The sequence below is a fragment of the Sapajus apella genome, unplaced genomic scaffold (assembly GCF_009761245.1).
Source record: "Sapajus apella isolate SASKATOON/1434 unplaced genomic scaffold, GSC_monkey_1.0 scaffold2, whole genome shotgun sequence".
Classification (NCBI taxonomy): domain Eukaryota; kingdom Metazoa; phylum Chordata; class Mammalia; order Primates; family Cebidae; genus Sapajus; species Sapajus apella.
This window is the reverse complement of record NW_022436942.1, coordinates 26,516,717-26,543,867: the sequence shown is the minus strand read 5'-3', so window position 1 is coordinate 26,543,867 and position 27,151 is coordinate 26,516,717. Positions and strand designations below refer to the sequence as shown.

The 27,151-nt window shown below is 53.5% G+C and overlaps 1 protein-coding gene and 1 long non-coding RNA gene across 6 annotated transcripts in view; one reads left to right on the top strand and one right to left on the bottom strand.

The window, feature by feature from the left end:
• Window positions 1–2,137: 2,137 nt before the first annotated feature.
• Window positions 2,138–27,151, bottom strand: part of NCKAP5L (NCK associated protein 5 like) — a 38,773-nt gene continuing 13,759 nt past the window's right edge. The window contains exons 2-14 of one of the 5 annotated variants that reach the window (XM_032294117.1): window positions 17,706–17,767; window positions 15,306–15,463; window positions 14,513–14,581; window positions 14,373–14,411; window positions 13,519–13,638; window positions 9,340–9,453; window positions 5,698–8,327; window positions 4,671–4,830; window positions 4,288–4,369; window positions 3,662–3,970; window positions 3,442–3,584; window positions 2,939–3,044; window positions 2,138–2,837 (exon numbers count right to left, since the gene is read on the bottom strand). In XM_032294117.1, the coding sequence (XP_032150008.1) occupies window positions 2,734–2,837; window positions 2,939–3,044; window positions 3,442–3,584; window positions 3,662–3,970; window positions 4,288–4,369; window positions 4,671–4,830; window positions 5,698–8,327; window positions 9,340–9,453; window positions 13,519–13,638; window positions 14,373–14,411; window positions 14,513–14,581; window positions 15,306–15,428 (3,999 nt within the window). In that variant the 5' untranslated portion in view covers window positions 15,429–15,463; window positions 17,706–17,767 and the 3' untranslated portion in view covers window positions 2,138–2,733. Of the gene's footprint in view, window positions 3,045–3,441; window positions 3,585–3,661; window positions 3,971–4,287; window positions 4,370–4,670; window positions 4,831–5,697; window positions 8,328–9,339; window positions 9,454–13,518; window positions 13,639–14,372; window positions 14,412–14,512; window positions 14,582–15,305; window positions 15,464–17,705; window positions 17,768–27,151 lie in introns of all 5 variants that reach the window. The other 4 variants (XM_032294124.1, XM_032294107.1, XM_032294088.1 and 1 more) reach the window with 4 other exon arrangements.
• Window positions 20,675–27,151, top strand: part of LOC116562032 — a 25,143-nt gene continuing 18,666 nt past the window's right edge. Inside the window, exon 1 of the long non-coding RNA XR_004273718.1 lies at window positions 20,675–20,708. This is a non-coding gene — a long non-coding RNA (uncharacterized LOC116562032). The remainder of the gene's footprint in view (window positions 20,709–27,151) is intronic.

Genomic DNA, 27,151 nt, shown 5'->3' with positions numbered 1-27,151 from the left:
AATGATTGTTTCTCTTTTAAGACTTTTTTTTGATAAACAGAACAAAACAGGTTGGATGCAGCAGCTCATACCTGTAATCCCAGTGCTTTGAGAGGCCAGGATGGGATGATCTCTTGAGGCCAGGAGTTTGAGACCAGCCTGGGCAACATAGTGAGACCCCATCACTACAAAAAAAATTTCTTAAAGAAAGAAAACAAAGCACACTATTTGTAGAAAATCTAGAAAAGTGTAAAGAAGGAAATAAACCACTGGCTACCCAGAGAAAACCTAAGTTAACATTTTTGGGACATTTCCTGCAAAAGGCAAAGTGCCCAGTGAAGTTGAACCTGAAGACTTGTCAGAATCTTTTGCTGATGGCTTGATGCCATTTTAGGGGATGGCGGGGGTGGTCTGGCAGTTTTGTCTTCCTTTGTTTGGAAAACCCAGCAGAATGGGTCTTGCACATTGGAAAGGCAAACAAACATTCACTTATTATTCTTGGAGAAATCAGTGAGTTTACCTGAATTCTGCTGGCAGATGTTGCAAACTAAGATACGAAGTGTTCTGCCCTAGTAAGGATCAAATGATCTTTCAGCCAACCCTTTCTTTGAAGTGCAAGAAACTGATTCTCCGGAGTGCCTTTAAACTCAATTGCATGTCCTCCTCCACAGAATTATTTCAGATAAAATATTGAGTCTGTGCAGACGGCACACCACAGTTACGTGGGCCGCAGGGTGGCTCATCTGGGCCCAGGGTCCCTTAGCAAAATGCTGGGGGATTTAGGAAGTTTCCCACCATGGAACAGTTGGTGGGCAAGGGCTGCCTCCAGGTGCCAGGTGTGGCTGATGCCACCTACCCTGCCCTGGTCAGTCAGCCCGCATTGCCCTGGAAACCAAGGTGACATCTTGCATTTGCAGACACCAGAGAATAGAGACTGGCAGCTGACAGATCAGACCCTGGTGCTCAGAATGTGGATGGACCCTTCGGTCACAGCTTGTAAGAGGTAGAGTCCTGAGTCAAGCCCAACACGCCAGACTCCTTCCCCAAAAGGAAATAGGAGAAATATCCTGCAGGCAAACAATTCTGTTCTAACTAGGAAATGAGGTGATCTACCACGCTTAAGCAGAGAAGACGGCTTGAAAAACCAAGAAATAAAAAGTAGGAAGGAGGTAAACCTCTTGAAGCCCACCTGGTAAGAAGCAAAGATTTACAGCTTGGTAATATTATGCTTAAGCCCATAAAAGTAGACGGGATAGGACAGTGGGATAGGAACCTGGAAGTAGAAGACAGGTAAGAAAATGGGATACTGGCCGGGCGCAGTGGCTCATGCCTGTAATCCCAGCACTTTGGGGGGCCAAGGTGGGTGGATCACCTGAGGTTGGGACCAGCCTGACCAACACAGAGAAACCCTGTCTCTACTAAAAACACAAACTTAGTCGGGTGTGGTGGCACATGCCTGTAATCCCAGCTACTCAGGAGGCGGAGGCAGGAGAATTGCTTGAACTTGGCAGGTGGAGGTTTGCGGTGAACTGAGATTGCACCATTGCACTCTAGACTGGACAAAAAGAGTGAAACTCCACCTCAAAAAAAGAAACAAAGAAAATGGGAAAATGTGATACCAACTTTTAAACAAAACCCAGACATCTGACTTGACCCTCTTCATCTTGTTAATTTCTTCAATGATGATATTAACTAAGAGAAGGGGTAGGAAGAGGAGAGTTGGGGAAGGCGTAGGAAGAGAATGCTGAGAAGGAAGTCTGGCTGATAGGACTAGCTCATCTAGACTTACCTTCTAATCTCCTATTGAGGAGGAAAACCAAGGTGTGCTGAACAGATGCAACTCTGCTCAGGGTCTGCGTGTCCCACCTGCCTGGGACACGTGTGGCCTGAGTGCATGTTCACAGCCATCTTCCCCAGCTCCCCCTCCAAGAAGCTGCCCAGACTTGCACCCTGCCAGGAGAATCTCTCCAAGCCCAGGTACCCTTCTGGGCCTAAGTAGGTCCTACTCTTCCAACCCTCAGTTACCTTCTGGGATGACTCCAGCCAGCTGCCTTGGTTGGGGGAACTGCATCACAAGGGCGCCTGGCATCCCTCAACCTGGCACCCATGCAGTGCCCCCCGACCTGTCTCCCCAAATCTTCCCATACAACAAGCTGAGTCAGGGGCAGGGAGGGGCCTCCACATTTTATTAGGGATACGGCAGAAGCAGAGGCAGGAAGCAGAGCAGCCGCATTTTGAACAGATAAATTAACCGCGGTGCGGGGCTGGGGGCTGGGGCTGGGCCAGGCGCTTCAATATATAAAAACAACAAAAAAGACAGACGAATAGACCCCAAAGGCATGGGGCAGGGGAGGGCAGCACCATCCAGACAGCCGGGAGGACCAGGGCAGAGAGAGAAGGCAACTTGTCCCCCTGACCCCCAAATTCCACCAGCACGGGGGCCTCCAGAAGGGCCTCACGGGGGCTTCGGGGTAGGGGAGCAGCCAGGTTGGGCAGAGATGGCACGGCTGGTGGGCAGGAAGCCCAGCACCACAAGATGGCTCAGCCTGAAGTGGCAGCTGGGGGGCTGCGACACAGTGGCCTTGAACCCCCAGTCCCTTCAAGGAAGAGCCTTACTCTGGGTGAGAGAAGGAACCAAGGGCTGGGGTCTCTCCCTGAGCTGAGCACGGTCATCTCATCCACAGTAGCAGTGGGTGGTGGGGTGTGCCAGGGACCCCCTTTTCACCTTCTTATCCACCTGTCTCCTTGGTCCCTTCAGGGAGGGGCCCCCTGGCTCCAGGGGCTGGGCACGAAGAGAGCTGGTCCAGTCTGTGGTCCCCAACTCCAGCAGGGCCATGGCGTGGCGCAGCCCTTCAGCCCTGACTCCCACAGGAGGAGAGGGAGTCGTAGAGCGAGTCGCTGAGAGACTCCGAGGTCTCCAGCCCTGGGGGGCCGCCACTGGCCACTCTGCCTTCCTCACCCATGTCCGAAGTGCTGGGGGTTCGGCTACCCCCGAATGCTGGGCCCTGGGGCGTAGGGGATGGGCGGCTGGGCTCCTGGCTCCGCTTCCTGTCCACGGGCAGGGCCTGGAAAAGGAGGGGCAGCTCGGGAGGAAGCTCCTCTCCACCTCTCTCAGCCCAGCCTCACAGACACTGAGCTCTGAGGGGCATCTGTGCACCCAATGGGGGGCTGTTCAAGAGGGAGCCCCCCAAGGTGGGGCGCGCTTCAGAGGAAGCAGGCTGGAGGTACAACTGAGAACAGTCCCACAAGGTTCTGGGGAGGGACAGAAACCCTTTCCCAAGAGAAGGGTGCAAGGAGGGAAGGGAGGTGGGCCGCTCACAGGGCATCCCAGGGTCCTCCTCCTGGAGGGTGTGGTGCCAAGACTGTGCAAGACACAGGCCGTACATCACTGGAGAAACTGTCTCCCCACGTCACTCCCTCCTGCCTCCCAGTCCATTCTCTTTCCCCTACTGCAATTCTCACCATGGGGGTCCTGGGCAGCCCCTCCAACTGTCGGGGTGGGCACAGGAAAGGGTCCGAGGAGCTGCCGGCTGCCCTGGTATTGGGGAAGGTCCAGTTCTTGGCCAGTTGAACAGGAGGGGTGGGACCTGGGTCTTCACAGGGATCTGTCCAGGAACAAGGGGAAGGTGGATGGAGCTGCCCAGCCCCCAGAAGCATCCCACCCTCCCACCTGGACACTCACCATCAGGACAGTTCTGATGGCCCCGGTGGCCTGGAGCAGCAGGCAGCAGCGCAGGGAAGGCTGGCATGCTAGGGTGCCGCCCACTCACCAGCAGCTCCTCTATGCCTGGCACCTCCCGCTCCAGCGTGTGGGCACGGCGGGGGACTTTGGTAAGGGGTGGGGGCCGAGCTGGGGGTACCCCAGATGGGGGCTCCAGCCGCGGCGGCTTGGTCTTAGGAAGATTCTTGCTGGGGGTCCCAATGCTACCATGGTCTGGGGGTGGGAAGGTCCCAATGCCACTGTCCAAGGTTCGAGTCAAGGAGCCACAGGCTGGGGAGGGGAGGGCACATCAAGAGTGAGGCTGGGCTCAGCCCCCCGCCTGCCTCCACTTCCCACCCAGCCCAGGCTCCACCCCGACTCAGAACCCCTCCTGACCCAACAGCTCATTCCATAGCACATGCCCGCCATCCCCACCTGCCCGGGGCTTAGGAAAGGGGTGTAGGTAGGGCAAGTACCCCAGAGGAAGGATTTGTTCTTGTGTAACTCCAGTGCCCACCTGGTGCTTGGCACCAAGATGGCACACAGAGCCTAGCACCTGCTGTGGGGATAGGAAGTGGCAGGGGGTGGGGGCAAAGGAACTTGCTGACCTGTGAAGTGTGAGGTGGGCACTGGCTCGGCCAAGCTGTCCTCTGAGGGCATCTCTTCCCGCCTCGCTGGCTCACTGCTTGGCTGTGTGGGGTACAGGAGACCTCAGAGTCCACTCCTCCCTCCTCCATACCCCTCCCCACCCTTCTAGGGGGTGAGAATGTGGCTGTCAAAGTATGGGAGTATGAAGATGAGGTCCTGGAGTATGGATCTCAGTGCCATGCAGACTGGGAAGCTCCTCTCTCCTCCCCAGTCTCCCCTCCAAGACCATGAGAGCATCCAGCAGCTTCTAGGCCTTGGGGAGGGGGAACCCTCTAGGGGGTAAGAGACCTGGCAGGGCCAGAGAGCCAGGCCCCCCTACCCAGTCCCTGCCCTAAGAACTTACCTTTCCAGGTTTTCCGCAGCCCTGAAGAGGGCCCACCAGGCCATTCCGGGGCCCACAGGCTGGCCAGGAGCTCTTGGGATCAGAAGACACTGGCTGGAAATCCCCGTAATCAGGCTTGGGCTCCCGCCAGCTTTTGGATGGCAGCTCCTTGCCATCCACCCTATGGGCAACAGCGCAGATGTAGGTGAGAGCGGCCAGGCCTGCCCAGACATCTCAGCCTTTCACCTGCCAATGGTGCGGGGCTTAGGGAGGCACTTCCTGCCACCCACCTCTGGGGAAGGGGACATGTTGCTGGTCATTGCTCCCACCAACCCTTCTTGACACTGGCAACAGGCAAGGACCGTAGGGAAACCCCCAGAGGAAGAGAGGGCAGCAGAGAAGATGGGAGAACTCCCCCAGAGCCATCCAGAGTTGAGCCTAGCGACTGCTTGATGGTGATTCCAGATAGACCAGCAGACCCAGTCATTCTGCTCCATGAATGACACACTCCACCTGCCCCAGCTGAACTTCTGAGCACACCTGCAGTCCAAACCACACACCCTATCTGGGGCCTAATTCCTGCAGACTTTCTGCCTCATCTGGCCCAGACAGAGCACCCCAAGATGGGTGGGACCCTTCTTTAAACCACAGTTCCTGTTGTAGCAGGTGTCAAAGGGCAAGATGGGAAGGGGACTCCCCTTGTCCCTTTCCTGAAGGAGAAGAGCTTCATCAGCCCAGTTAGGCTCTAGCGTTCACTATCACATGCAGGTACCTCTGACAGGCTGCCGCATCTGGTAGAGACCATCCAGGAAAATGTGGACTGTTAACGCTTCTCAAATGAGAAGCCAGCGACGAGGTCAAGCCCCTGATCTTTCCTCCAGGCCAAGTCCCTGACCCCACAGCTGCTTTGGTGGCCTTCTATCCCTTTTGACCTCTGGGAAGCCCCAGCTCCTAGGAAAGGCAGGCCCAGCCCCAGACTCAGGTGTGCCCACGAAGGGAAAAGTGCCCATGCCCACCAAGCACCTGTTGGCTGATCCCAGGCCCTCACCTGTTGAGCAGCTGCTGCATGAAGGTGTCTGCGCCCTGGTACATGCCAGCCAGCTGGCCCTGCACCTGCCCCAGCCCCGTGCTGGGCCCTGGGGCTGGGCCCCCAGGCCGTGGCCGGGCCCTGCTGCTTAGATAGGCCTTCTCCTCCTCGAGTGCCCGACGCAGGTCTTCCGCCTTGGCCATCAGCTTGGAGATGTTGAGGCTCTCAGCCTCCAGCTTCCGGGCTTCCATTTTGACTTCCCTCCGGAGCGGGGAGCCCCCACCAGACCCCTCCTTGCTCTTGGTGGCCTCTGTGCGGCGGTTCAGTGCTGGTAGCTTACTCTTCTTAAGGCCGAACCAGCTGGCGATGCTGCTGGTGTTGCGGTGCTTGACCTCAGCGCCGGGGGCCCGCTCCTGGCCCTGGAGCCGCAGCACATTCTCCTCGATGCCCTTCATCACCTTCTCCTCAATGGCTGAGTGTGGGGCCAGCCCGTCGGGGCCCTGGCTTGGGTCAGTGGGACCAGGTACTGTGGGTGTGGGCTGGGCTGTGGTACCACCACAGTCTGCCCAGGGAGGGCCCTTCCCTTTGTCAGGCTTGGGGGACTCCTTGGTGACGGGAGGAGCCCCAGGTCGAGGTACCACCTTGGTGGGTGACTTGGAAGGGAGTTTGGTGGGGCTGCTGTGAGGGCTCTTATTGGGCTTGCCCAGGCTTGGGGCTGAGGTTGGCACTTTGGCAGGGGTACGGGGTACCTGGGGGCACAGAGCCCCTGCCAGCCGGCTCTTGGCCAGCTCCACTTTGGTGAGGCAGCTCCTTGGTGAGACAGGCTCCAGGTCCACCCGGGCCCCCATGGAGTGAGAGGAGTAGACTCGGACCCCAGGATCCCCCATGAGTCCAGGTTCCTGCTGCTTCAGGCTGTTTGCGCCTGAAGCTACTGCCCCCCGTATGCTCCCCTTAGCTTCTAGTTGCTCCGGGGGCCTGTGGATGGGGGGCACCATGTCTCCAGCACTCTCCCCTGACCTCCCTGGTCCCCGGGCCTTTTCAGTGCCAGGCCTGGCTGGCACCCCATTCTTCTCTGGGCCCAGGGCCCCCTCGGGGCCTGTTTTCAGCTTCCCCAGGGCCGTCAGTCTGTCCCGCAAAGGTGTGCTGCCGGGATCCCCAGGTCGCCGTGCTGACCCCTGGCTGGGCTTCTTGGATGGGTTGCCTGGGGTCCTGCGGCCAGGATGGGGAGACTCCAAGCCTGCCTTGTCCAAACTCTTTTCCTGGGGGCTCCCATAGGGGTACGATTCCGGAAGGCAAGGGCTGGAGGGAACTCCAGGGCTTCTGAGAATTTCGGGGGCCTGTGGCACCTCCAGAGTTAGCTGTGGGTAGGTGGGCACCTGCAGTGGGGACGGAGGTGGCTCTGGGGAAGGCCCCCTAAAGGTGCTCCGAGAAAGGTCCAGGATGTTCTCATAGCAGGGAGATACCACTGGGCCTGGGGACAGCGTGGTGGACAAGGCTGACTGCGGGGGTCTGAGCTGTGCAGAGTCTGGGGTTGTGGAGCAGGGTAAAGGGCTGGTGGGCAGGCCCTGCGCCCCCTCTGGGGACAGCTCTCCTCCACCCAGACCCCTTCGGGCCAGCAGTGGGGAGGGGCTGCCATCTGAGCCACTGTTCCGACAGGGGATGCGTGAGTTCCGAGGGAGCTGGGGACTGAGCTGCGGGCCGCCGGGGCTGGGAATCTTCTCCGAGGCTGGAGGCAGCTTTAGAAACTTGAGACCCCTGGCTGGAGAGGGCAGAAGGGGTCCCTGGGCTTCCCCAGGAGAAGGGGGGCCAATTTGGAGCTTGCTTTTCACCTGAGATGAGGAATGGGGGTGGCCAGGCTGAGAGCCCAGTGGGGCATCCCCAGCACCCATGAACATACTAAGAAAGGGGAGGGGCCCCTGGCCCTCTGAGGTAGCACCAAAGCCTGGCCTGTGGGCCTCTGGGGTACCCCCACCCCAAGCTGACTTAGGGAGGCCTTTGGACTTGGACAGCTGTGGGGGCCCCTGGTCTTGGGAAGATGGCTGCCCGGGACCTGGGCGGTCCCCGTTGAGTGGGCCTGCAGCCCCAGCCAGGAAGGCCTGTAGGTAAGACTCTGTGTCCTCAAGGAGCTGGCCCAGATTCAGCTGTCTGCGGGCCAGAGCACCGAGCAGGGTGTCGGGGCTGGGTGCCTCATTGGGGTCACCTGCTTCATCAGAAGAGGAGGAGGAGCTGCTGCCTGGGGCACAGTTTTGGCCAGAGCTGGTGCCCTGGGCCTGGGGAGGTCCCCTGCTAGGACCCCAGAGCCGCCCAGTACCCTCTTCCCCTCCCGGGCCCCCCAAGAGGCGCTCCCAGTGCAGCAGGCCTCCCAGGCTGCCAGGGCCTAGCAGCAGGCAGGGCGCCCAGGGCGAGGGTTCGGGCTGAGGTGGGCCACACAGCTCGCCGTTGATGGGCTCTGGGGAGCCAGGACCCTGGCCTGGAGGCCGCCAGGGGGTGGCAGGTGAGCACAGAAGCAAGGGGTCAGTCTCTTCCAGGGCTCTCAGCACCTCCAGAATCTGGGCCTTCTTCCGAAGAAATGGGGATAGGGCATCCAGCGCTGGGGGTGGGGTGGCTGGGGGGCCTGGGCCTCCTGGCCTCAGCTGCTGCTCCCAACATACCTTTGGGGAGAGATGATGGTATGAGGAGGGGACCACGTGCAGCTGGGATCCAGTTCCACGCCCAGGCCCTGGGCTGGCATAACAGGGTGTGCCAGGAACAGAGCTGGCCCCGTTGTGTCTGTGTCCCCAAAAGGAATTCACAGCAACTGGGATATGATGGTTCTGCTTCCTCAAGGGTTGCTGAGCCCTGGTTACCCCAATTCTCCTTCTTGGCACACATGGGGTTGGGCAGGTACCCAACATCCTCTTCTTGGTTGTCCCCGCCCCTACTCCCCACAGCCATTTGGATCAGCAGGTCTGACCACCTACAACTCCGACCTCTGTGTTTGTCCCAGGGGAGGGAGGTCTGTCCATTTCTCAGGCCCAGAAAGAACACGGACTCCAGAAGGGAGTGCAATGTACCCCAGTCCTAAGTCAGTCACTTATAGCCTGGGCCTCCTCAGGGAAGAAGCGGACTCTGCTGACCTAATCCCCAGCAGGAAGGGGTTTGGGGTGACTCCATGCAAACCCTTCCTTGCTGTCCCCCAGCCCTTTTTGGGGGTAGCATAGTGTGGTATAGTGGTCAGCCCATAGGCTCTGGAGTCAGCCTGTGTAGGCCCAAGTTCCAGTTCTACCTATCGATAGGGCCTTCAGCAAGTTATCTGAGCTCTAAGCTGCTTCATTGTATCATCTGTAAAATGAGATGATTATTATGTCAACCTCACTATAAAAGATGAATGAGATCCAAGGTGTTCTACACAGTTCCTGGCATGCAGTAAGAGCTCAGCAAGTGTTAACCATGCCTCTTAATGCATTAGTAATGCATCTGCTCACAGGGCCAGCGGCTGAGGGTGGGGCTCTGCTTTTCCTGGCATTTGGCTGACAGTGGAGGGCCCACACTTCCAGCCTGGACAAGCGTCTGAGCACTGGGAAACAGCCCTTCCCCCGGGACTCGTTAGGAAAGAGCAGTGGAATACTGACTGAGGAGCCTGTAGCTAGTGGGGCCACGGACCACGGTGCCTAGCCCTCCTACCTCTCTCTGCCCAGCACAGTGGCCCACAGGCAGTGGGGCGGCCGGTCCCTCAGTGGAGCTCAGGGAGGGGGAGGCTGGTGGCTCTGATGGCAGCTGGAGCGGGGTGAGTGGGATCTGCAGAGGGAGAGGCAGAGTTAGTGCAGTAGCTGTCGGGTCCAGGTCCCTACTCCCTTGCAAAGCCAGGCCTTCCCCTCTGCGTCCTCTCCTTCATGGAGGACTCCCAGCCCCAGATGCAGCTCTGGCTGCTGCCCCACCCACTGGTAAGAGAAGCCTCAGGAGACCACAGCACAGGCAGATCTGAAGACGGTGCAAGCCAGGGGTCACAGAGTGAGACTGGTCAGAGGGCTATGGAGAGACATGAATATCCTGGGCCCCGAGGGCTGTGACAGGTCTCACTCAGAGTGCCTTTCTCAGCTCCAAGCCTGCTTCACTTGTCTATGGGGCTTCCTCTCCTCTCACAAAGAGGGTTACCACAAAGGTCTCTTCCTGTTCTCAACACCTGGGATCCGAGGATCACAGGGACAGCTGAGATAAATAGTCTTAGACGGTCTTAGAAAAGAGATGGCAGGGGCCGGGCGCAGTGGCTCATGCCTGTAATCCCAGCACTTTGGGAGGCCAAAGCAGGCAGATGACCTGAGGTCAGGAGTTCGAGACCAGCCTGGCCAACATGGTGAAGCCCTGTCTCTACTAAAAGTACTACAGTTGGCTGCGCGCAGTGGCTCACACCTGTAATCCCAGCACTTCGGGAGGCCAAGGTGTGTGGATCATGAGGTCAGGAGTACAGGACCAGCCTGGCCAAGATGGTGAAACATCTCTACTAAAAATAGAAAAATTGGCTGGGCGTGGTGGTGGGTGCCTGTAATCTCAGCTACTCAGGAGGCTGAGGCAGAGAACTGCTTGAACCTGGGAGGTGGAGGTTACAGTGAGCCAAAATTGTGCCACTGCACTCCAGCCTAGGTGACTGAGCAAAAGTCTATCTCTAAATAAATAAATAAATAAATAAAAAGTACAAAAATTGTCGGCCGGGCACGGTGGTTCATGCCTGTAATCCCAGCACTTTGGGAGGCTGAGGCAGGCAGGTCATGAGGTCAGGAGATCGAGACCATCCTGGCCAACATTGTGAAACCCTGTCTCTATGGAAAAAAATACAAAAATACAAAAATTAGGTGGGTGCGGTGGCACTCACCTGTAGTCCCAGCTACTCTGGAGGCTGAGGCAGGGGAATTGCTTGAACCTGGTAGGTGGAGATTGCAGTGAGTCGAGATCACGCCGCCGCACTCAAGCCTAGCGACAGAGCAAGACTCCATCTCAAAAAAAAAAAAATTAGCAGGGCATGGTGGTGGGCACCTGTAATCCCAGCTACTCAGGAGGCTGAGGCAGAATTGTTTGAACCCAGGAAGTGGAGGTTGCAGTGAGCCAAGATTGTGCCACTGCACTCCAGCCTGGGCAACAATGAGACTTCATCTCAAAAAAAAAAAAAAAGAAAAAAAAGAAAGGAAAAGACATAGCAGGGAGTTGTAATGTTTCTGTCTCCCCTGCCTGGTGTGATGTGGAACATCTACTCTGGGACTGAAAAGGCAGGATTTAATCACGGGCACTTCTCTCTCAGTCACTGAGAATGCGATTTCCATCTCCCGGGCATCTTGTGGCTAGATATGAGTCAGCTTTAACTCCTCCCTCTCTCATTCTTCACAGCCTTTAAACCCTGTCTCTGCAGTGCCCCTCAACCCCACTCCACCCACCTACGGCCAGCTGCAGCAGCGCCTCCAGCCCAGCTCTTCCTGCCTCTGGCCTGCACTGCTCCACCAGTCAGTCAGTCTCCTTGATCTGGTTTGGTGGTCTTTCAATCTCCTGTGCACAAGACAGCCTAAAGCATCTTTTCTTTTCTTCCTTTTTTTTTTTTTTAAACCATAAACTAACAATGCGATGAGATATTTTTTCTTTTTTTCAGACAGGTTTTGCTCTGTCACTCAGGCTGGAATGCAGTGGCATGACTGTAGCTCACTGCAGCCTTGATTCCCTGGGCTCAAGCAATCCTCCTGCCTCAGCCTCCTGGGTAGCTAGGACTACCGGTGAGTGTCACCACACCTGGCTAATTAAAAAAAAATTGTTTTTTTGTACAGATAGTGTCTTGCTATGTTGCCTTGGCTGGTCTTAAACTCCTGGGCTCAAGTGATTCTCCCTCTTCAGCCTTCCCAAATGTTGAGATTATAGGCGTCAGCTACTGTGCCTGGCCTTGTTTTCTTTTCTAAAGCATTTTTGTGTTCAAAAGCCTCCTATGTCTGCCTATTGTCAGCAGAAACAAGTGTGCACTCCTCTGCAGGCATCTGGGCCTGACTGGCCAGCTCTTCCCATGCCACCGTCTCCCTCACCGTCCCTTCGCACGTCCTTTGCTCCAGTCAAGCTGAACAGCTTACTGCTCTCTGGGCCTCCCTGCTCTTGGATCTTTGCTCATGCTGTTCTTTCCACAGGGAATCCCTCCTCCCCAGGCCCCACTCCACTCTTAAAATCTCCCATCCATCCATTAAGTCCCAGTTCCAATGTCATTTCCATCCTTCTCTGATGGCCTCTCCCCACCATCTCCTGGGTTCTCTGATGGCACTGTCATACTCTGCCTTGTGGCATGGAGCTCCCTGAGCTCCCAACAGTCCCAGGCTCCCAGGGTCCCGTTGGCCTGCAGAGGCCTTGGCCCTTCGATGGGGCCTCATGATGCAGTCCAATTCCGTACGTGTTGGCAAAGGCACGGCTCACAGTAAGAGCTTAATTGGCATTTGTGCAAAGGCGCTTTCACCCTAGCAAAGCACAAGCTGGGAATCACATCATAAACAGCTGCCACTGACTATCTACTGTGGGCCAAGTGCGACATATCATCTCATTGAATCCTCACATCAACTGCAATATGGGCATTTTTATCCCATCCGTTAAAAAACAAAACTGTAGTCTGTAAAGCTAAGTAATTTACCCCAGGTCACACAGCTAAGAAGTAGCTAAGTGAGGGATCCAACCCAGGTTTATCTGAGGCCAAGCTTTGTGCTCTTCCCATTATGTCATATTACTTCTGGGGAAGATAAATCTATTGGCTTGAACCCCTAAAGGTTCCAGAATTCATTTAGGTAAAAAGTAAATGCTTTAAGGACACCCGACCCCTCTGTTATCAGCAGTCACTGAGAAGAGTGTGCTGGGGTGGGCTGAGCTGGAGTGGTTGGGCCTCTAGGGATTCCAGGGTGAACCCTGCCGCAAGGACAGATGTAGGGCAATGAGAACTGCAGAGTCACTGCTGCAGACTCTGACTCAGCTCTGTGCCAACCTGGTGAGGCTGGATGGCCAGAGTGGCTATGGTGACAAGGTGCTTCCTCTGCAAGGGCCAGGCTTCCAGTGAGTGGAGGGGTTGCCAGCTCAGGGACTGGGGACCAAGAGTTGCCTAGTTTGCATCAGACAGATACACACACACCACACCCCCCACCACACACACACCCCCACACACAGAAAAGTGCTTTTCTTCTTGTCAAAGTGAGGGGAATGGGTTGGCCGACCTCAGAAACAACCTGCTGCTCACCCCAGGCATCTGGAGCTACTCCTGATCCTCCCACCCCATGTCTCACCCCATCCTTGCGGGTTCCTCACAGAGTAACCTCAAGTGACACCTTAACGCAGCCCAGGAGTCACTCGCAGTAGCCTCCTGCTTCTCCTGGGGAAGGCAGGTGTCAGGGCTCCCAGCAGAGACTGTGAACAGTTATCAGAACTGAAATCTTTCTTGACACCACACCCTGGGCTGCCTTATACCCAGCCCCACCCCTGTGCCCGGCCAAGAAGAGGCTGTGTCAGTGGCCAAAGCGGCCTCTTGGAAACTTGAAATAATTGCATCTGCAGACTCCACTCATCTCCCCACACCGGGCAGGGGCAAGTGCAAAGCTCCATCAACAAGAAGGGGTGCTCTGTGGGGAGCACTGGGAGGAGGGAACCGCCAAACTCAGGAGACTTGGGCAGTTTGCAACCCATCTAAGGCTCAAATCTTTCAGGCGGGGCAGGCCTTCCCTGGATGTCCACAGCCCCAAGAGTGGAAGGGGGACAGCTGATGGCCTGCTTCCCTAGGTGCACTAGAGAAGACAGTGATGCGGCAGACGGGGCTGGGGAGGCAGGAGGCAGTGTGATGGGAGGGAAAGGAGCGCATGTGCCTACCTGAGGGAGAGAGCCAGTGGTGAGATGGAGCTTCTGCTGAAACAGGGCACTCAGCATCTGGTTCTGCCGTTCCAGGTCAAACACCCTCTTCTTCAGCTTGATGCACTCCTCTCGAAGGTCCTGCCGTCCACCCCAGGAGGCACAGGAAGAAGAGGAGAGGATGGTGAGAGAGTGTCACAGTGCTCTTCATCAGAACAGTGGCATGCACGGATCTACCTGGAGGCCCTAGGACCCTTCTGGGCATATCCTTCTCCTGGAACCTCCTTCTATGAGGAATCTGAGCCTGCTGATGTTGCTAGCTATAGCATCTTCTAGGGACTGAAAATTCTCTAAAGTTCATCATCCCTGGTGGGCGGTAAATCCCATTCTCTTTGTTACCTTTTTCATCCCTGGAATCAACCCCCCTGCCTCTTAGAAAGCACACATCAAAGAAGGGCCTGTGTAAGACAGAGGAAGGCCTTGGGGTCAAAGTGGCCCCGATGTCAAGAAGTTATCCACAGCACACGAGTACATGAGTAAATATGTAGATGCCATTTAGGCTCACAACATCAACACTGCTTTAAGGCCTATCACAGCCTGGAAAAGCCAGCTGGGGACAGGGTAAGGGCAGGAGTCAAGCTCAAATAAGTGATCACAGCTCAGAGACCTGGCCTTACCTAGTCCCACCCCTGCCTCTAGGTAGAACAGTATGGACCTGCCCAAGGCAGGAAGACAGAGAACTGCCGGAGGGCAACAGCCCATCTCCTCCAAGCCCTTATTCCCCAGGAAGGGCCTCATCTGCTGTGCCCAGCACTTCTCCCCAGGGTGTCTGGGCCTGCGGGGGTAGTGGGGGAATGTCTCCTGTGGTTACTTACCTTCTGGTTCAGCAAGGCCTGTACCACGTGGTTGGCAACCTGGGGACAGAAAGCCCCGAGGCAGAGCTGTCAGCAGACCCCAGCTTCTGCCAGGAGCAGATGAGCCACGTCCCCCCAGTCCCACTGCAGGCCCCACAGACCTCGTCCAGGCAGCGCTCGTAAGTCTCCCGCTGGTTTTCATTGGCCTGGGCAAGCGCTGAGTTCTCTGCCTGCGGGGGCGAGGGAGGAAGAGGGCAAAAAGAAGGCTTTGGGGATTATTCTTCCCCCAGGGCATGTTCCTTTTGAGGAAGGGGAGGCAGCTACAGGGATGCTAACTACACCCCCACTCCAGCTTTTGGCTGTGAGCAGATTCTCTGCCCTGCAGAGGCCAAGGGCAGCTGGAGGGCAGGGCTGAGATGGTATGGTTTTCTGTAAACCCCCAACCTCAGTCATTTGCACTGGAGGCACTGGGGAGACACAGTGGCCAGGTGGACCTGAGGTGGGAGGTGCCCACAGTAACCCTTATTTTCCTGGGAGATGGGCAAAGGAGGCTGCAGGGAAGAGGAGAGGGTCTTAAGAATGTGGCGAGGGGTGTGGCCTGAGGATGTGCACCCTTGTCCCTCAACTCCTGAGCCCTGGACCATCCAGCTTCTTCCTACTATGGCCTCTGACCACCCCCTTTCCTAGAGCCTGAAGAAGCATGGGAGGTAAGGAAGGGAGGTGTTCGGGGGTTAGGACACCCATCTCTGGGCATGCTTCTTGTCCCTGAGCTGTCACTGGACGGGAGAGCTAAGAGCAAGGAAAGGGCTTCTCAGAGAAGCTCTGCAGAAGAATGTTCGGCTAGCCTCCTGCCTGCCAAAGCAGGCTGAGAGGAAGGCCCATGGCACCCAAAAATCCACAGGAAGCTCAGACGGAGGGGAAGTCCTGCCTCCCCCACCTTGCCCCATATTGCACCTCCAGCTCCCGAAGTCGGTGCAGAAGCTCCTGGCATGTGCCCGGCTCCATGCTGCCATCACCACCCTCTCCTGGCCTTGGGTTTCCAGGACTTGCAGCTGGCTGGTCCATGGCCTCCGACATCTGGCTCTGGGAACAAGGGAGAGACGCCCGGCAGGCTACTCCAGGGCAAGAGGAGGAAGTGAGGAGGAAGAGGACAAAGATGAAACCCTTCAGTCTCCTTGGAGCTTAGGTCAGTGTGACCTATGTGCATGACACTGTAACAACCCAGGGCCAGGCTGGGAATCTCTCAGTCACGGGGCAGACAAAGATACTCTCCTTGTCTTAAGAACAGAGACTATTGTTTTAGAAAGCCCCACACTCACACATGCGCTATTGTCGGTCAGACACTGAGCAAGGAGCCTAGAAATCTGATTTCTCCACTAGGACTGGCCTCAAGCTGGGGAGTCATTCAGCCTCCTTGGGCCTCAGTCCCCCTATTTGTAAAATAACACCAATATCCCCTAATCTCTCTCAATGTTTGCAAACAAAGATTAGGTCTGTGAAAGTGATTTAAAGAAGTTAAAAAAAACAAACACGAGACTGTTATTACTCATGACAGTAACAATAATTTAAACTAATTTAACAAGTAAGACAACTAGGATTTTATCCTGAGCATCAGTGGTCCCCTGCCTGGAGCAGGGACACGTTTTAGGTAATGGAGACAATGAATAAAACCCTGGCTTTGCAGCCAAAAGTCTCTGTCTTGCTCTGCCTAGTATGAGCTGGGTGAAAACATGAAAACTGAGCTCATTAATTCACTCAGTCACCCAACTGATCCTTAGTTTCCTAGTTCTGAGAAATAGGCAGAAGAATTCTTCCTTCCTTATAGGGCCATTGTGAGAGTCAGATGTGACCACCGAGGAACAGCACCCTGAGAACTTGACCCGGAATGTGTGGACAATACAGTTGAGCCTGGGGCCTGGTGCCCTTTGCTCTAGTTGTGGCTCCAGGGCTCACTTGCTGGGTCATCCCAGGGCAATGTCCCACTCCCTGAGCCTCAGGCTCCTTCTGGACATAGTAGGAAGTGCCCTGCACCCCTCCAGGGCTCCGCTTTCTAGGCCTAGCTCCAGCCTTACTAAGCACCCACTGCCCTGGCAGGAGCTAGGCCCCAGCAGATCAGGCTTTTTTTTTTTTTTTTTTGAGACAGAGTTTTGCTCCTGCTGCCCAGGCTGGAGTGCAATGGCACGATCTCGGCTCACCGCAACCTCTGCCTCCCGCCTCCCAGGTTCAAGTGATTCTCCTGCCCCAGCCTCCCAATAGCTGGGATTACAGGCATGCGCCACCATGCCCAGCTAATTTTTGTATTTTTAATAGAGATAGCATTTCACCATGTTGGCCAGGATGGTCTCGATCTCCTGACCTTGTGATCCGCCCGCCTCGGACTCCCAGAGCGCTGGGATTACAGGCATGAGCCACCGTGCCCGGCCTACGTCAGGCTTTTTTTGTGCACACTGGTCCTTCTGCTGGGATCTCTTGACACCACCCGCTCCTTTCCACTTGGCCAGCAACTTCCTATTCATCCTTCAGGGCTCCGAGGCACCGATCCTGCAAGATTCTATACCAGCCTCCCCCACCAGACAGTCAACTCCATGAGGGAAGGAACGCTGCATTCACCTCCCCATCCAAACTCACACGCCTCCTGGTGGGATGCCTGACATGCGGGAGACAGGCTGATGACTAGACAAAGTTCATGACCACACCCAGCATAACCAGGGCTCAGACCTGTGTCACACATGGGATCCTCCCACCCCACCAAACGGCTGCCATTGTTGCTAGCTTGAACTGGCTAGTCTTTATCTTCCAATTGAGTTCCAATTTCTCTGCTAGAGAAAAATGCTCAATTTTTTTCTTCCCTACAAATATTGTGGAGGTTTCCAGTAGATGGGCAACCCTCCTTATTGTAAGAGGGTGGAACGTTGGTCCACCCTGACCACTCCTTGTGCCACTGAAGCCCCCACAAAAGAAAAATGGGGTTGGGTGTGGTGGCTCATGCCTGCCCTTGGCACTTTGGGAGGCCAAGGTGGGAGGATGGCTTAAGGCTAGGAGTTCAAGCCCAGCCTGGGCAACATAGTGAGACCTCATCTACCAAAAGGAAAAAAAAGAAGTGGGAGTATCCCTTGAGCCCAGGAGTTCGAGGCTACAGTGGGCTATGAACGCCACTGCACTCAAGCCTGGGCAACAAAGCGAGACCCTGTTTCAAAACAAAAATGAAAAGACTTGGAGTTTTTGGACCATAGGAGAGAGGGGTCCTCAGCAGCTCACCACCCAGCCATCTGAGCACTTGCTCCCTATCCTCCAGGGTGGAGCCCAGGGGTGCCTCTCCCACCCCCAGCATGCACAGGCCCCAAAGCCCCTCACCTGTCTCTGCCCCCTTACACAGGTGGGCACACTCACTCTAGCATCCAGAACGGTCACCTTGCCTGTGGAGGGAAAAAAAAGATGATGTCAGCCACGCACTTACTGGGCTCCTGCTATGCGCCAGGCGCTGGGACACGGGATGAGGAGCCGGAAAGAGCCCAGCCACTACGAAGCTTCTACTCTATTGGGTGAGACAGACAATGTACAATGTTGGGCTGTGATTAGGCACTGAGAGACGACAATTAAGTAGAGACCTGAAAGAAGTCCAGATGAAAGCCTGGAATGGAAAAGCATTTGGAGTGGCAGAAAGAGCCAGTGCAAAGGTCCCCAGCTCTCAGCCAGGAATCATCAGATAACAGAGGAGACTGAACAGTCACACCTGGTACTTTACAACCCAGTTCTATAACATACATAGTCTTCTCTAGTGCTCAGCAGTTAACCACAACGATGTTAAATACTATTATCAGTGCCTATGTTTTCAGATGAGGAAACCGAGTGTGATGAACAGCATAGGCACGATCTTCCACACCATTCCATCGGTTCTTCTGACAACCTGGGAAGGGGAGCACCCGCCAGCAGGAGGAGGCAGGCTCTCGGGCAGAGGATATTGCCCAAATCACATGGCCACTTCACAAAGCACACACTGGACAGGCCTAGATCTCCCCACTCCTCTGTACACGCCCAAGCTGCACTGTAAGCTCCACAATACAACATACGTTTACGCTCTGCACAGCCCCAGAGCTCCCCGGAGGCTAGAAATCTGACACTACTGCATCTCTTTTCTTTTTTTCTCACTTGTAAAACAGGGATAAGAACACTTAGTCCAAAGGGTTGTTGGAGGACAAAATGAGATAATATATGTAGAGTGTCTGGCACAAACTCCAAAAATGAAGGCTTTTCATATCATCAGCCGCTGACACAGGCACAGTGCAAAGCCCTGGGGTTGTTATGGAGCCTGCTACTGCCTTGTCCATTCACACAGAAGTAGACTCTGGGTCCCAGGGCCCTTACGCAGGGGTCTCGGCTACAGGGGCACCTTTAGATACCCCCCGCCCTGCCCTCAGAGGCCTCCCCTCCCTCAACTCCTCCCAGCCGGCTCTCCAGCCCCAGGGCCAGCACTGCCTTCCCTTTCTCTTCTAATATCCCAGAAAGAGAAGCAACTGGATGCTTGGGGGCTGGGGTAACAGTGAAAGGGGAGAATGCTTCTTCATGTCTGTATGTGTGGTTACAACAGTGGGAAGGGGACTTCTGAAAACACTTGAAGGAAAAGGAAGACCAGTTTAATACTGCTATTTTTTAAGAGACAGGGTCTCACTCCACTCCACAGGCTGGAGTGCTGGCACATTCGTAGTTCACTGCACCCCTGACCTCCTGGGCTCAAGTGATCTCCTGCTTCAGCCTCCCAAGTAGCTGGGACTATAGGTGATCCTCCCTCCTTAGCCTCCCAGAGCACTGGGATGACAGGTGAGTCACTGTGCCTGGCCTCTAATGCTTATTTTTAATACAACAATCTGAAATTCTTTTTTTTTTTGAGACAGAGTCCCACTCTGTCACCCAGGCTAGAGTGCAACAGCGCAATCTCAGCTTACTGCAGCCTCCACCTCCTAGGTTCAAGGGATTCTCTTGCCTCAGCTTCCTGAGTAGCTGGGGTTATAGGCATGCACCACTACGCCTGGCTAATTTTTTTGCATTTTTAGTAGAGATGGGGTTTCGCCATGTTGGCCAAGCTGGTCTCGAACTCCTGACCTCAGGTGATCCACCCTCCTCGGCCTCCCAAATTGCTGGGATTACAGGCATGAGCCACCATGCCCGGCCTGAAGTTGTTATTTAACATCATAAAAATGTATCATGTTTTACTTTGTTTGCTCATAATGTTATGTTGATAGACATAGAAATATACAGGTCTGGAAAAAAAGGGAAAAAATTGAAGAATTATCCTCCTTCCCACACTCAAATGGGGTAAAACCCAGACAAGGCCTCAGGTCACCTCCAGCATCTGATCAGTGCTGCCCTCATCCACAACTCTGGTCTCTGGGCCATGATCCTTCCACTGCCTGGAGCAACCTGCCTGTCGGTCCCCAGCGTGTCCCTCAATCCCCTCACCATCTACTTCTCTAGTGGAAACTTCCATGGAAGAGGGGCTGGGGGGTGGTTGTGGTGTGCTGTGGAGGAGGAGAAGAAAGTTGGGAGGGTGAGGGAAAGGAATGGGATAAAGAGGGCAGCATCCGGGGTCCGGAAAAAGATAACACTAAGGATGGGGAAAGCCAGAGGTTTTGTGTGCTTCACAAGAAAGCAACAACCAAACAACGGGTGACAGTGGTTTAGTAGAGTATCTTTTCCTAAAATAATAGAAAAGCATCCAGGAGGAGCAAGGCCAGGTTGTGAGGCCTGGCAGTAGATTCTGTGTGCACGCAGTGGTTTTCTGTGTTGAGGAGCATGGAGACCCCATACACTGCACAAAGCCAGGCAAGGCCCTGATTCATAGCTGAGGCTCTGTGAATCCCAAGCAGGGAGGCCAGAGTCCTACTGCAAATGGGGTAGACCCTCCGATATATAAGCCAGCCAGTGGCCCCAGTTCTTCTTCTCAGCGTGCCCTGGCTGGAGCTCAGGACAGTCTCAGGAAGCGCTGGCTGGAGCAGGGCTGGGACTCGGCCCCAGTTTGGGAGAAATGCTTTCTGGCCTTACAGTGAGGTGGTCTGGGGTCAGCCCAGGATGAGGGGCCTCCTCTGCATCTTCAGGGCTGTCACAGCAGAGGGCAGGAAGCTGTCACGAGGAAGAGACCCACAGGAAAACTTGGTGGCAGAGAGGAGCATAGGCCATGAGAGTCAGCCCAGAGCCTGAGTTCAAGATTTATTTTTCTTTTCTTTTTTTTTTTTTTTGAGACAGAGCCTTGCTCTATTGCCAGGCTGCAGTGCAGAGGCACAATCTTGGCTCACTGCAATCTCCACCTCCTGGGTTCAAGCGATTCCCCTGCCTTAGCCTCCCAAGTAGCTGGGATTACAGGTATGCACTACCATGCCTGGCTAATTTTTTTTGTATTTTAGTAGATACGGGGTTTCAACATGTTGGCCAGGATGGTCTCGATCTCCTGACCTCATGATCCACGCACCTTGGCCTCCCAAAGTGCTGGGATTACAGGTGTGAGCCACTGCGCCCTGCCTAAGTTCAAGATTTCTAAAGAAAACTTCCTGCATCCTTACTCTCCTCTGGGGAAGGTCAAGATCCAGAGAGAGACCACCACCAGCAGCTCCAACAGAAGCCAAATCCGGAGTGCGGCCCTTTGGAGTTTGGGCGTTCTGCCCACATCTCATGGGGAACGCCTGCCCAGGCCAGCTCCCTGGTGGTGGTCCCTGCTGCCCCCCAGGGACTGAGCACCGCCTCCTCCCTCAGGACCCACAGCTCCTGCTCGCTCAGCCCGACCAGGGCAGGGAAACCCCAGGCCTGAGGTTTTCAGGATGGCTCTGGTTTCAAACATTCCTCTGGTGGCCCCAACACATCTGGGACGTTGGGTCTGGACACACGGTGCCCGCCAGGCCAGGGCTGGGAACTCTAACTTCAACTGGAGGCTTCTCCCGCCAGAACTGCTAACGGAGGCCCTGCCTCCCACAAAGGCCTGATTCAGAGGGAGGTGACCTCAGTGTAGGGGGAGGGAGGGAAGGAGGAGGGAGAAGAGCAGAGTCCTCTCTGGCTTGTCCTTCAGAAGAGGTGGGGAGGGGAGCAGTTTGCAGGCAGCCAGGGCCGAGGAAGGGGGGAACTTGCTCAGGGGTCTCTGGGTAACCTGGGTGACCACCATCTCTTCAGCCAAGTCAGTCATAAAGGGCCCCAGCTCTCCCTTCCCCCTTAAAGCCATGAGTAGACAGGGGCTTTCAGGGCCTCCAAAGAGATCTGTCTTGGCCTTTCAGTTAGCCAGACCAGAGGGGGTCTGCAGCTTGCACGCCCTCTCCAGCAGGGCACAGGCAAGACCCCTCCCTGAACAGAGATTGGGCCTGGAGGAAGGGGCCAGAGAGGCAGGCGGCAGTAAGCCTGTCCTTGTTTCCTCACTTCGGCCCTTAGCCAAGGCCTTCTGGCCCCTGGTGAGCCCCTCACTCACCAGCTGTTCCCCCCAGAGTCCTCTAGGGAGAGAAGCCAGGGAGCAGGAGTGGGGGAGGGTGGGCAGCTGTAGGAAGGCAGAGATGGAGAGCTCACTTAATCACAGAATCACCCGGAACGCCAACCGCTTCCCTCCGCGCCCTCCCCAGCTGCTTTCTGGAATCCCTCTTACCCTCCCAGCCCTTTTACCAGTCACACCCAAGAATCCACTTGTAAACAGCAACTTCTGTCCCCACAGCAAACACCCTTTCCAGCCAAGATCAGCCCTGGGCTGCTGAGGGGTGTGGGGAGGGACAGGAGGATGGAGGCCTGGCTCCCCGGGCACTTCTAGCCTGAAAGGGGCCACTTCACCCCTGGCCCAAAGCATCTTTCAGCCCTGAGAATTCCAACTGGTCTCCTCCCTGCTCAGGGTAAGAGGGCAGACAAAAATTTCCTTCCCTCCTCCTGACAACTGGCACCGGAGACACAATAGCCCTTCTGAGAGTCATCTGTCCTGGAAGGGGCCCCCTGCATCCCCCCAACTTTCTCTTCACAGGCACTCTAAGCACCTCAACCACCATGGCACGGGTTCTCCCGAACTGGCTGCAGAATAGGTCCTCGGCCCTTCCGGGAAGGGAAGGAGAAGGGCAGTCGTGTTATGAGCCCTAAAGGCTTCCAGATTTCAACAGCCCTCATCTCCCCTCCCTCAGAGCCCTCCTGCTCCCTGTCCACAGCATAACCCAGTAACAAAAATAGCAGCTGCTGGGGGTGGGGAGAGGGAAGGGGTGCCGACACAATGGGTTTATTTATAGGACCACACACCAGGGACTCTGCAGTCAAGCAGCCTAGGCCCCCCCAAAAAGTCCAGCCCGGCCAGTCCTAGCCCAGCCAAGGGTACTGGAAAAAGCCGCAGAGAGGAAGGCAGAAGAGTCTAGCATGGAATCCAGTTCTAACTTTGCAATGAACTTACATGCTGTGTGACTAGGCAGATCATTCCATCTCCCGGAGACGAGTTTCTTCACACCAGGTGAGTGCTGTTCTGCAATGGCAGTTCCCACAGTGGGGCCCAGGCACCCTGAGGCCCTCTCCAGGGTTCTGTAAGGTCAGAGCTGCTTTCCTAATACTACTAAGACATTATCTGCCTTTATTACTCTCATTCTCTCTTGAGTGTACAGTGGCGTTTTCTAGATACCAAGCCATGTGATACCACAAAAGATTGAATACAGAGGCAGACAGGAGAAGTCAGCTTCCTTCTATGAAGTCAGACATGAGATTTGCAAAAATAGAGAACAATGACATTCCTGTTATTTGTGTTTTGGAACATATGTAATTATTTTTAAATAAAATATTAACGTGATGGTGTATTGCTTTTTTTAAAAAATTAATTAAATAACTGTAAGTATAACATATATAAACAAAAGTTCTTTGGGGTCCTCAATTTTTAAGCATATAGAGGGGTCCTCAGACCAAAAAAGTTTGAGAATCGTTTTTCTTTTCTTTTCTTTTTCTTGAGACGGAGTCTCACCCTGTTGCCCAGGCTAGAATGCAGTGGTGTGATGGATCTTGGCTCACCTCCCTCAGCCTGCTGAGTGGCTGGGATGACAGGTACGTGCCACAATGTCTGGCTAATTTTTGTATTTTTAGTAGAGACAGGGTTTCAACATGTTGGCTAGGCTGGTCTTGAACTCTGGACCTTGTGATCCTTCTGCCTCAGCCTCCCAAAGTGCTGGGATTACAGGCGTGAGTCACCATGCCCAGCCGAGAATTGTTTTTCTAGAACAGTGCTGTCCAATAGAACTTTCTGTGATAATGAACATGTTTAGTCTGTACTATCCAACATGGAAGCTATCCACTAGCTACACAAGGCTGCTGAGCACTTGAAATGGGGTTAGTCCAACTGAGAAACTGAATTTTATGTTTAACTTCAGACAACCACATGCAAGCTCAAAAAGCTCCCTGGGATCCCGATTTGTGCATTGTAGGTCAATGCTTCCTTCCACGAGGTGGGACAGGACCTGATGCTCACGCCTGTCCCCAGGCTTGCACTGACGCTCTCTCTCTCTTTCTCACCAAAGAAGTCCAGCTCAGCCCCACCGTCAGCCCAGCCTGGCTTGAATAAGAGAGCTGCTTTCTCATTCTCTGCCATGACTAGCACATACCTTTCTGCTCTCCTTAAACTTCTGGCCTACCATCCTCCTGCTTCCCCAGAGGATGAAGGCCAGCAAAGGGAAACCCCCTCACACCTCCTGCCGCCACCCTCCCAGCCCCCTCGGAACCCTCCCCACCTCCTCATCCACCATCACAGTAGATGAGTTGCCCACTCCCAGCCAAAGTGGGTCCCTCTTGCCCCAGACTTTCCCCATTTATGTCTTCAGTATCTACCTCCTGAAGAGAGCTTTCCTATCTGACCTTGAAAACTAAAAATCTTTAAGTCTCTTTTTTTTTTTTGAGACAGAGTCTTGCTCTGTTGCCAAGTGCTAGACTGGAGTGCAGTGGTGCGATCTCAGCTCACTGCAACCTCCGCCTCCCGGGTTCAAGCAATTCTCCGGCCTCAGCCTCCCAAGTAACTGGGATTACAGGTGCATGCCACCATGCCCAGCTAATGTTTGTATTTTTTTTTTTTTTTTTTTTAAGTAGAGACAGGGTTTCACCATGTTGGCCAGGATGGTCTTGATCTCTTGACCTCGTGATCTGCCCGCCTCGGCCTCCCAAAGTGCTGGGATTACAGGTGTGAGCCACCGCGCCCGGCCTTTTTTTCTCTTAAACGAAAACAATGATCTTTCCTTGACATTTTTCCAGATACTGCCAAATTTCAAAAAATACTCCAGATACTTAAAAGCCAAACTTCTCAAGAAAAAGAAAAATAAAGTCCCAAAACCATCTTCTCATTCTTCCCTCAGTCTGGTCCAACTTCAGTGGTAACCACCACAGTGCTAAATCCAAACAATATTTTTCAGTTCTCATTGCCTTCGCAGGTATAAGCATCTCTGTGACCACTTCCTCCTGGACTTTTTTTTAAGCTTTAAGACACACAATTCACCCACTGAATTCAGTACACAATTCAGTGGTTCTTAGTATACTCAGAGATACGGGCAATCATCACGATGGCTAATTTTAGAATATCTTTACTATCTTTCATTGTTCCTTTCCTTAACACTGCCCCCTCCCCACCCAGTCACAGGCAACCACTCATCTATTTTCTGTCTCTATAGATTTCCCTATTCTGGACATTTCACGTGAATGCAGTCATATCATTTTTTTAGTGCCTTTTACGACTGGCTTCTATCACTTTGCATGATGTTCTCAAGGTTCATCCACATTGTTACATGTATCATTACTCCATTTCTTTTGTTTTGCTGTGTTTTCTTTTTCTTTTTCCTTTTTTTTTTTTTTGAGACAGAGTTTCACTCGTTTTGCAGGCTGGAGTGCAGTGGTGCAATCTCAGCTCACTGTAACCTCTGCCTCCCAGGTTCAAGTGATTCTCTTGCCTCAGTCTCCTGAGTAGCTGGGACTACAGGTGCCTGCCACCACACCTGGCTGATTTTTGTAGTTTTAGTAGAGATGGGGCTTCACCATGTTGGCCAGGCTGGTCTCAAACTCCTGACCTCAGGTGACCCTCCGACCTTGGCCTCCCAAAGTGCTAGGATTACAGGTATGAGACACGTGCCTGGCCTCCATTCTTTTTTTTTTTTTTAAAGACGGGGTTTCACCATAGTGGTCAGGCTGGTCTCGAACTCCTGACCTCAGGTGATTCGCCCACCTCAGCCTCCCAAAGAGCTGGGATTACAGGCATGAGCCACCGTGCTGGGCTCTCCATTCTTTTTTATGGCTGAACAATGCTGCACTGTGTGGGCCGGCCAGTTTGTTTATCCATCCATTCTACTGATGAACATTTGGCTTATTTTCACTTTTTAGCAATTATGAATATTGCTATGAGCATTTATGTAGTTATCCCTTGACATCCCCAGGGGATTGGACCTAGGTCCCTTGCAAAAACCAAAATCTGTGGATACTCAAGTCCCTTATATAAAATGGTATAGTATTTGCATATAACCTAAACACTTCCTCTGGTATGCTTTATAAATCATCCCTAGGATTCTTATAATACCTAATGCAGTGTAAATGCATTATAAATAGTTGTTAGACTATATTATTTTAAGCTTTGTATGATTTTTCCTTTATTTTTATTTTTTATTTTTTTCCCCCTGGAATATTTCTGGCCCACAGTTGGTTGGACCCTGCAAATGTGGATCACCAACTACACAAGTTTTTGTACAGATGTATGCTTTCCTTTCTTTTGGGTATATACTTAGGAGTAGAACTGCTGGGTTATAGAATAACTGCAGGTTTAATCATTTGAGGAACTGTCAGATTGTTGTCCAGAGCAGGTGTACCATTTTATAATCCCAACAGCAGTGTATGAGGTTGCAATTTCTCCATATTGTCGCCATTTATTATTTGATCTGCTGATTCCAGCCACCCTCCTAAATGTGGTTTGGGTTTGTGTCTCCCTGATGACTAATGATGTTACTTGCATGTGTTTATTGGCCATTTGTATCTCTTCCTTGGATAAATGTTTTTCAAATTTTCGCCTATTTTTAAATTAGGGATAGTGTCTTTTTATTATCTAATTGTGAGAATTCTTTATTTATTTATTTTTTTTTTGAGATGGAGTCTTACTTTGCTGCCCAGGCTGGAGTGCAGTGGCACGATTTTGGCTCACTGCCACCTCCGCCTCCTGGGTTCAAGCAATTTTCCTGTCTCAGCCTCCCAAGTAGCTGGGATTATAGGCGTGTGCCACCACATCTGACTAATTTTTATATTTCTAGTAGAGATAGGGTTTCACCATTTTGGCCAGGCTGGTCTCGAACTCCTGGCCTCAAGTGATCTGCCACCTCAGCCTCCCAAAGTGCTGGGATTACAGGTGTGAGCCATTGTAACTGGCGGTTAAAAAAAATTTTTTTTAAGAGACAAGATCTGGCTCTATCACTCAGGCTGGAGTGCCATACCACAGACTTAGCTTACTGTAGCTTCAGACTCCTAGGCTCAAGTGGTCCTCCCACTTCAGCCTCCCAAGTAACTAGGACTACCACAGATGACTAATTTTAAATTTTTTTGTAGAGACAAGGTCTTGCCATATTGCCCAGGCTGGTCTTTAACTCCTCCTAGTGATCCTCCTGCCCTGGCCTCCCAAAGCACTGGGATTACAGGCATGAGCCACTTTGCCCAGACTAGTGTTCAGAATTCTTTTTTTTCTTTTATTCTTTCTTTTTTTTTTTTCTTTTCTTTTTTATAAATAAAGCAGGCAGAAAACAGAATTCTTTACATATTCTGGATACATGTCCCTTGTTTTATATATATATATATATATATATATA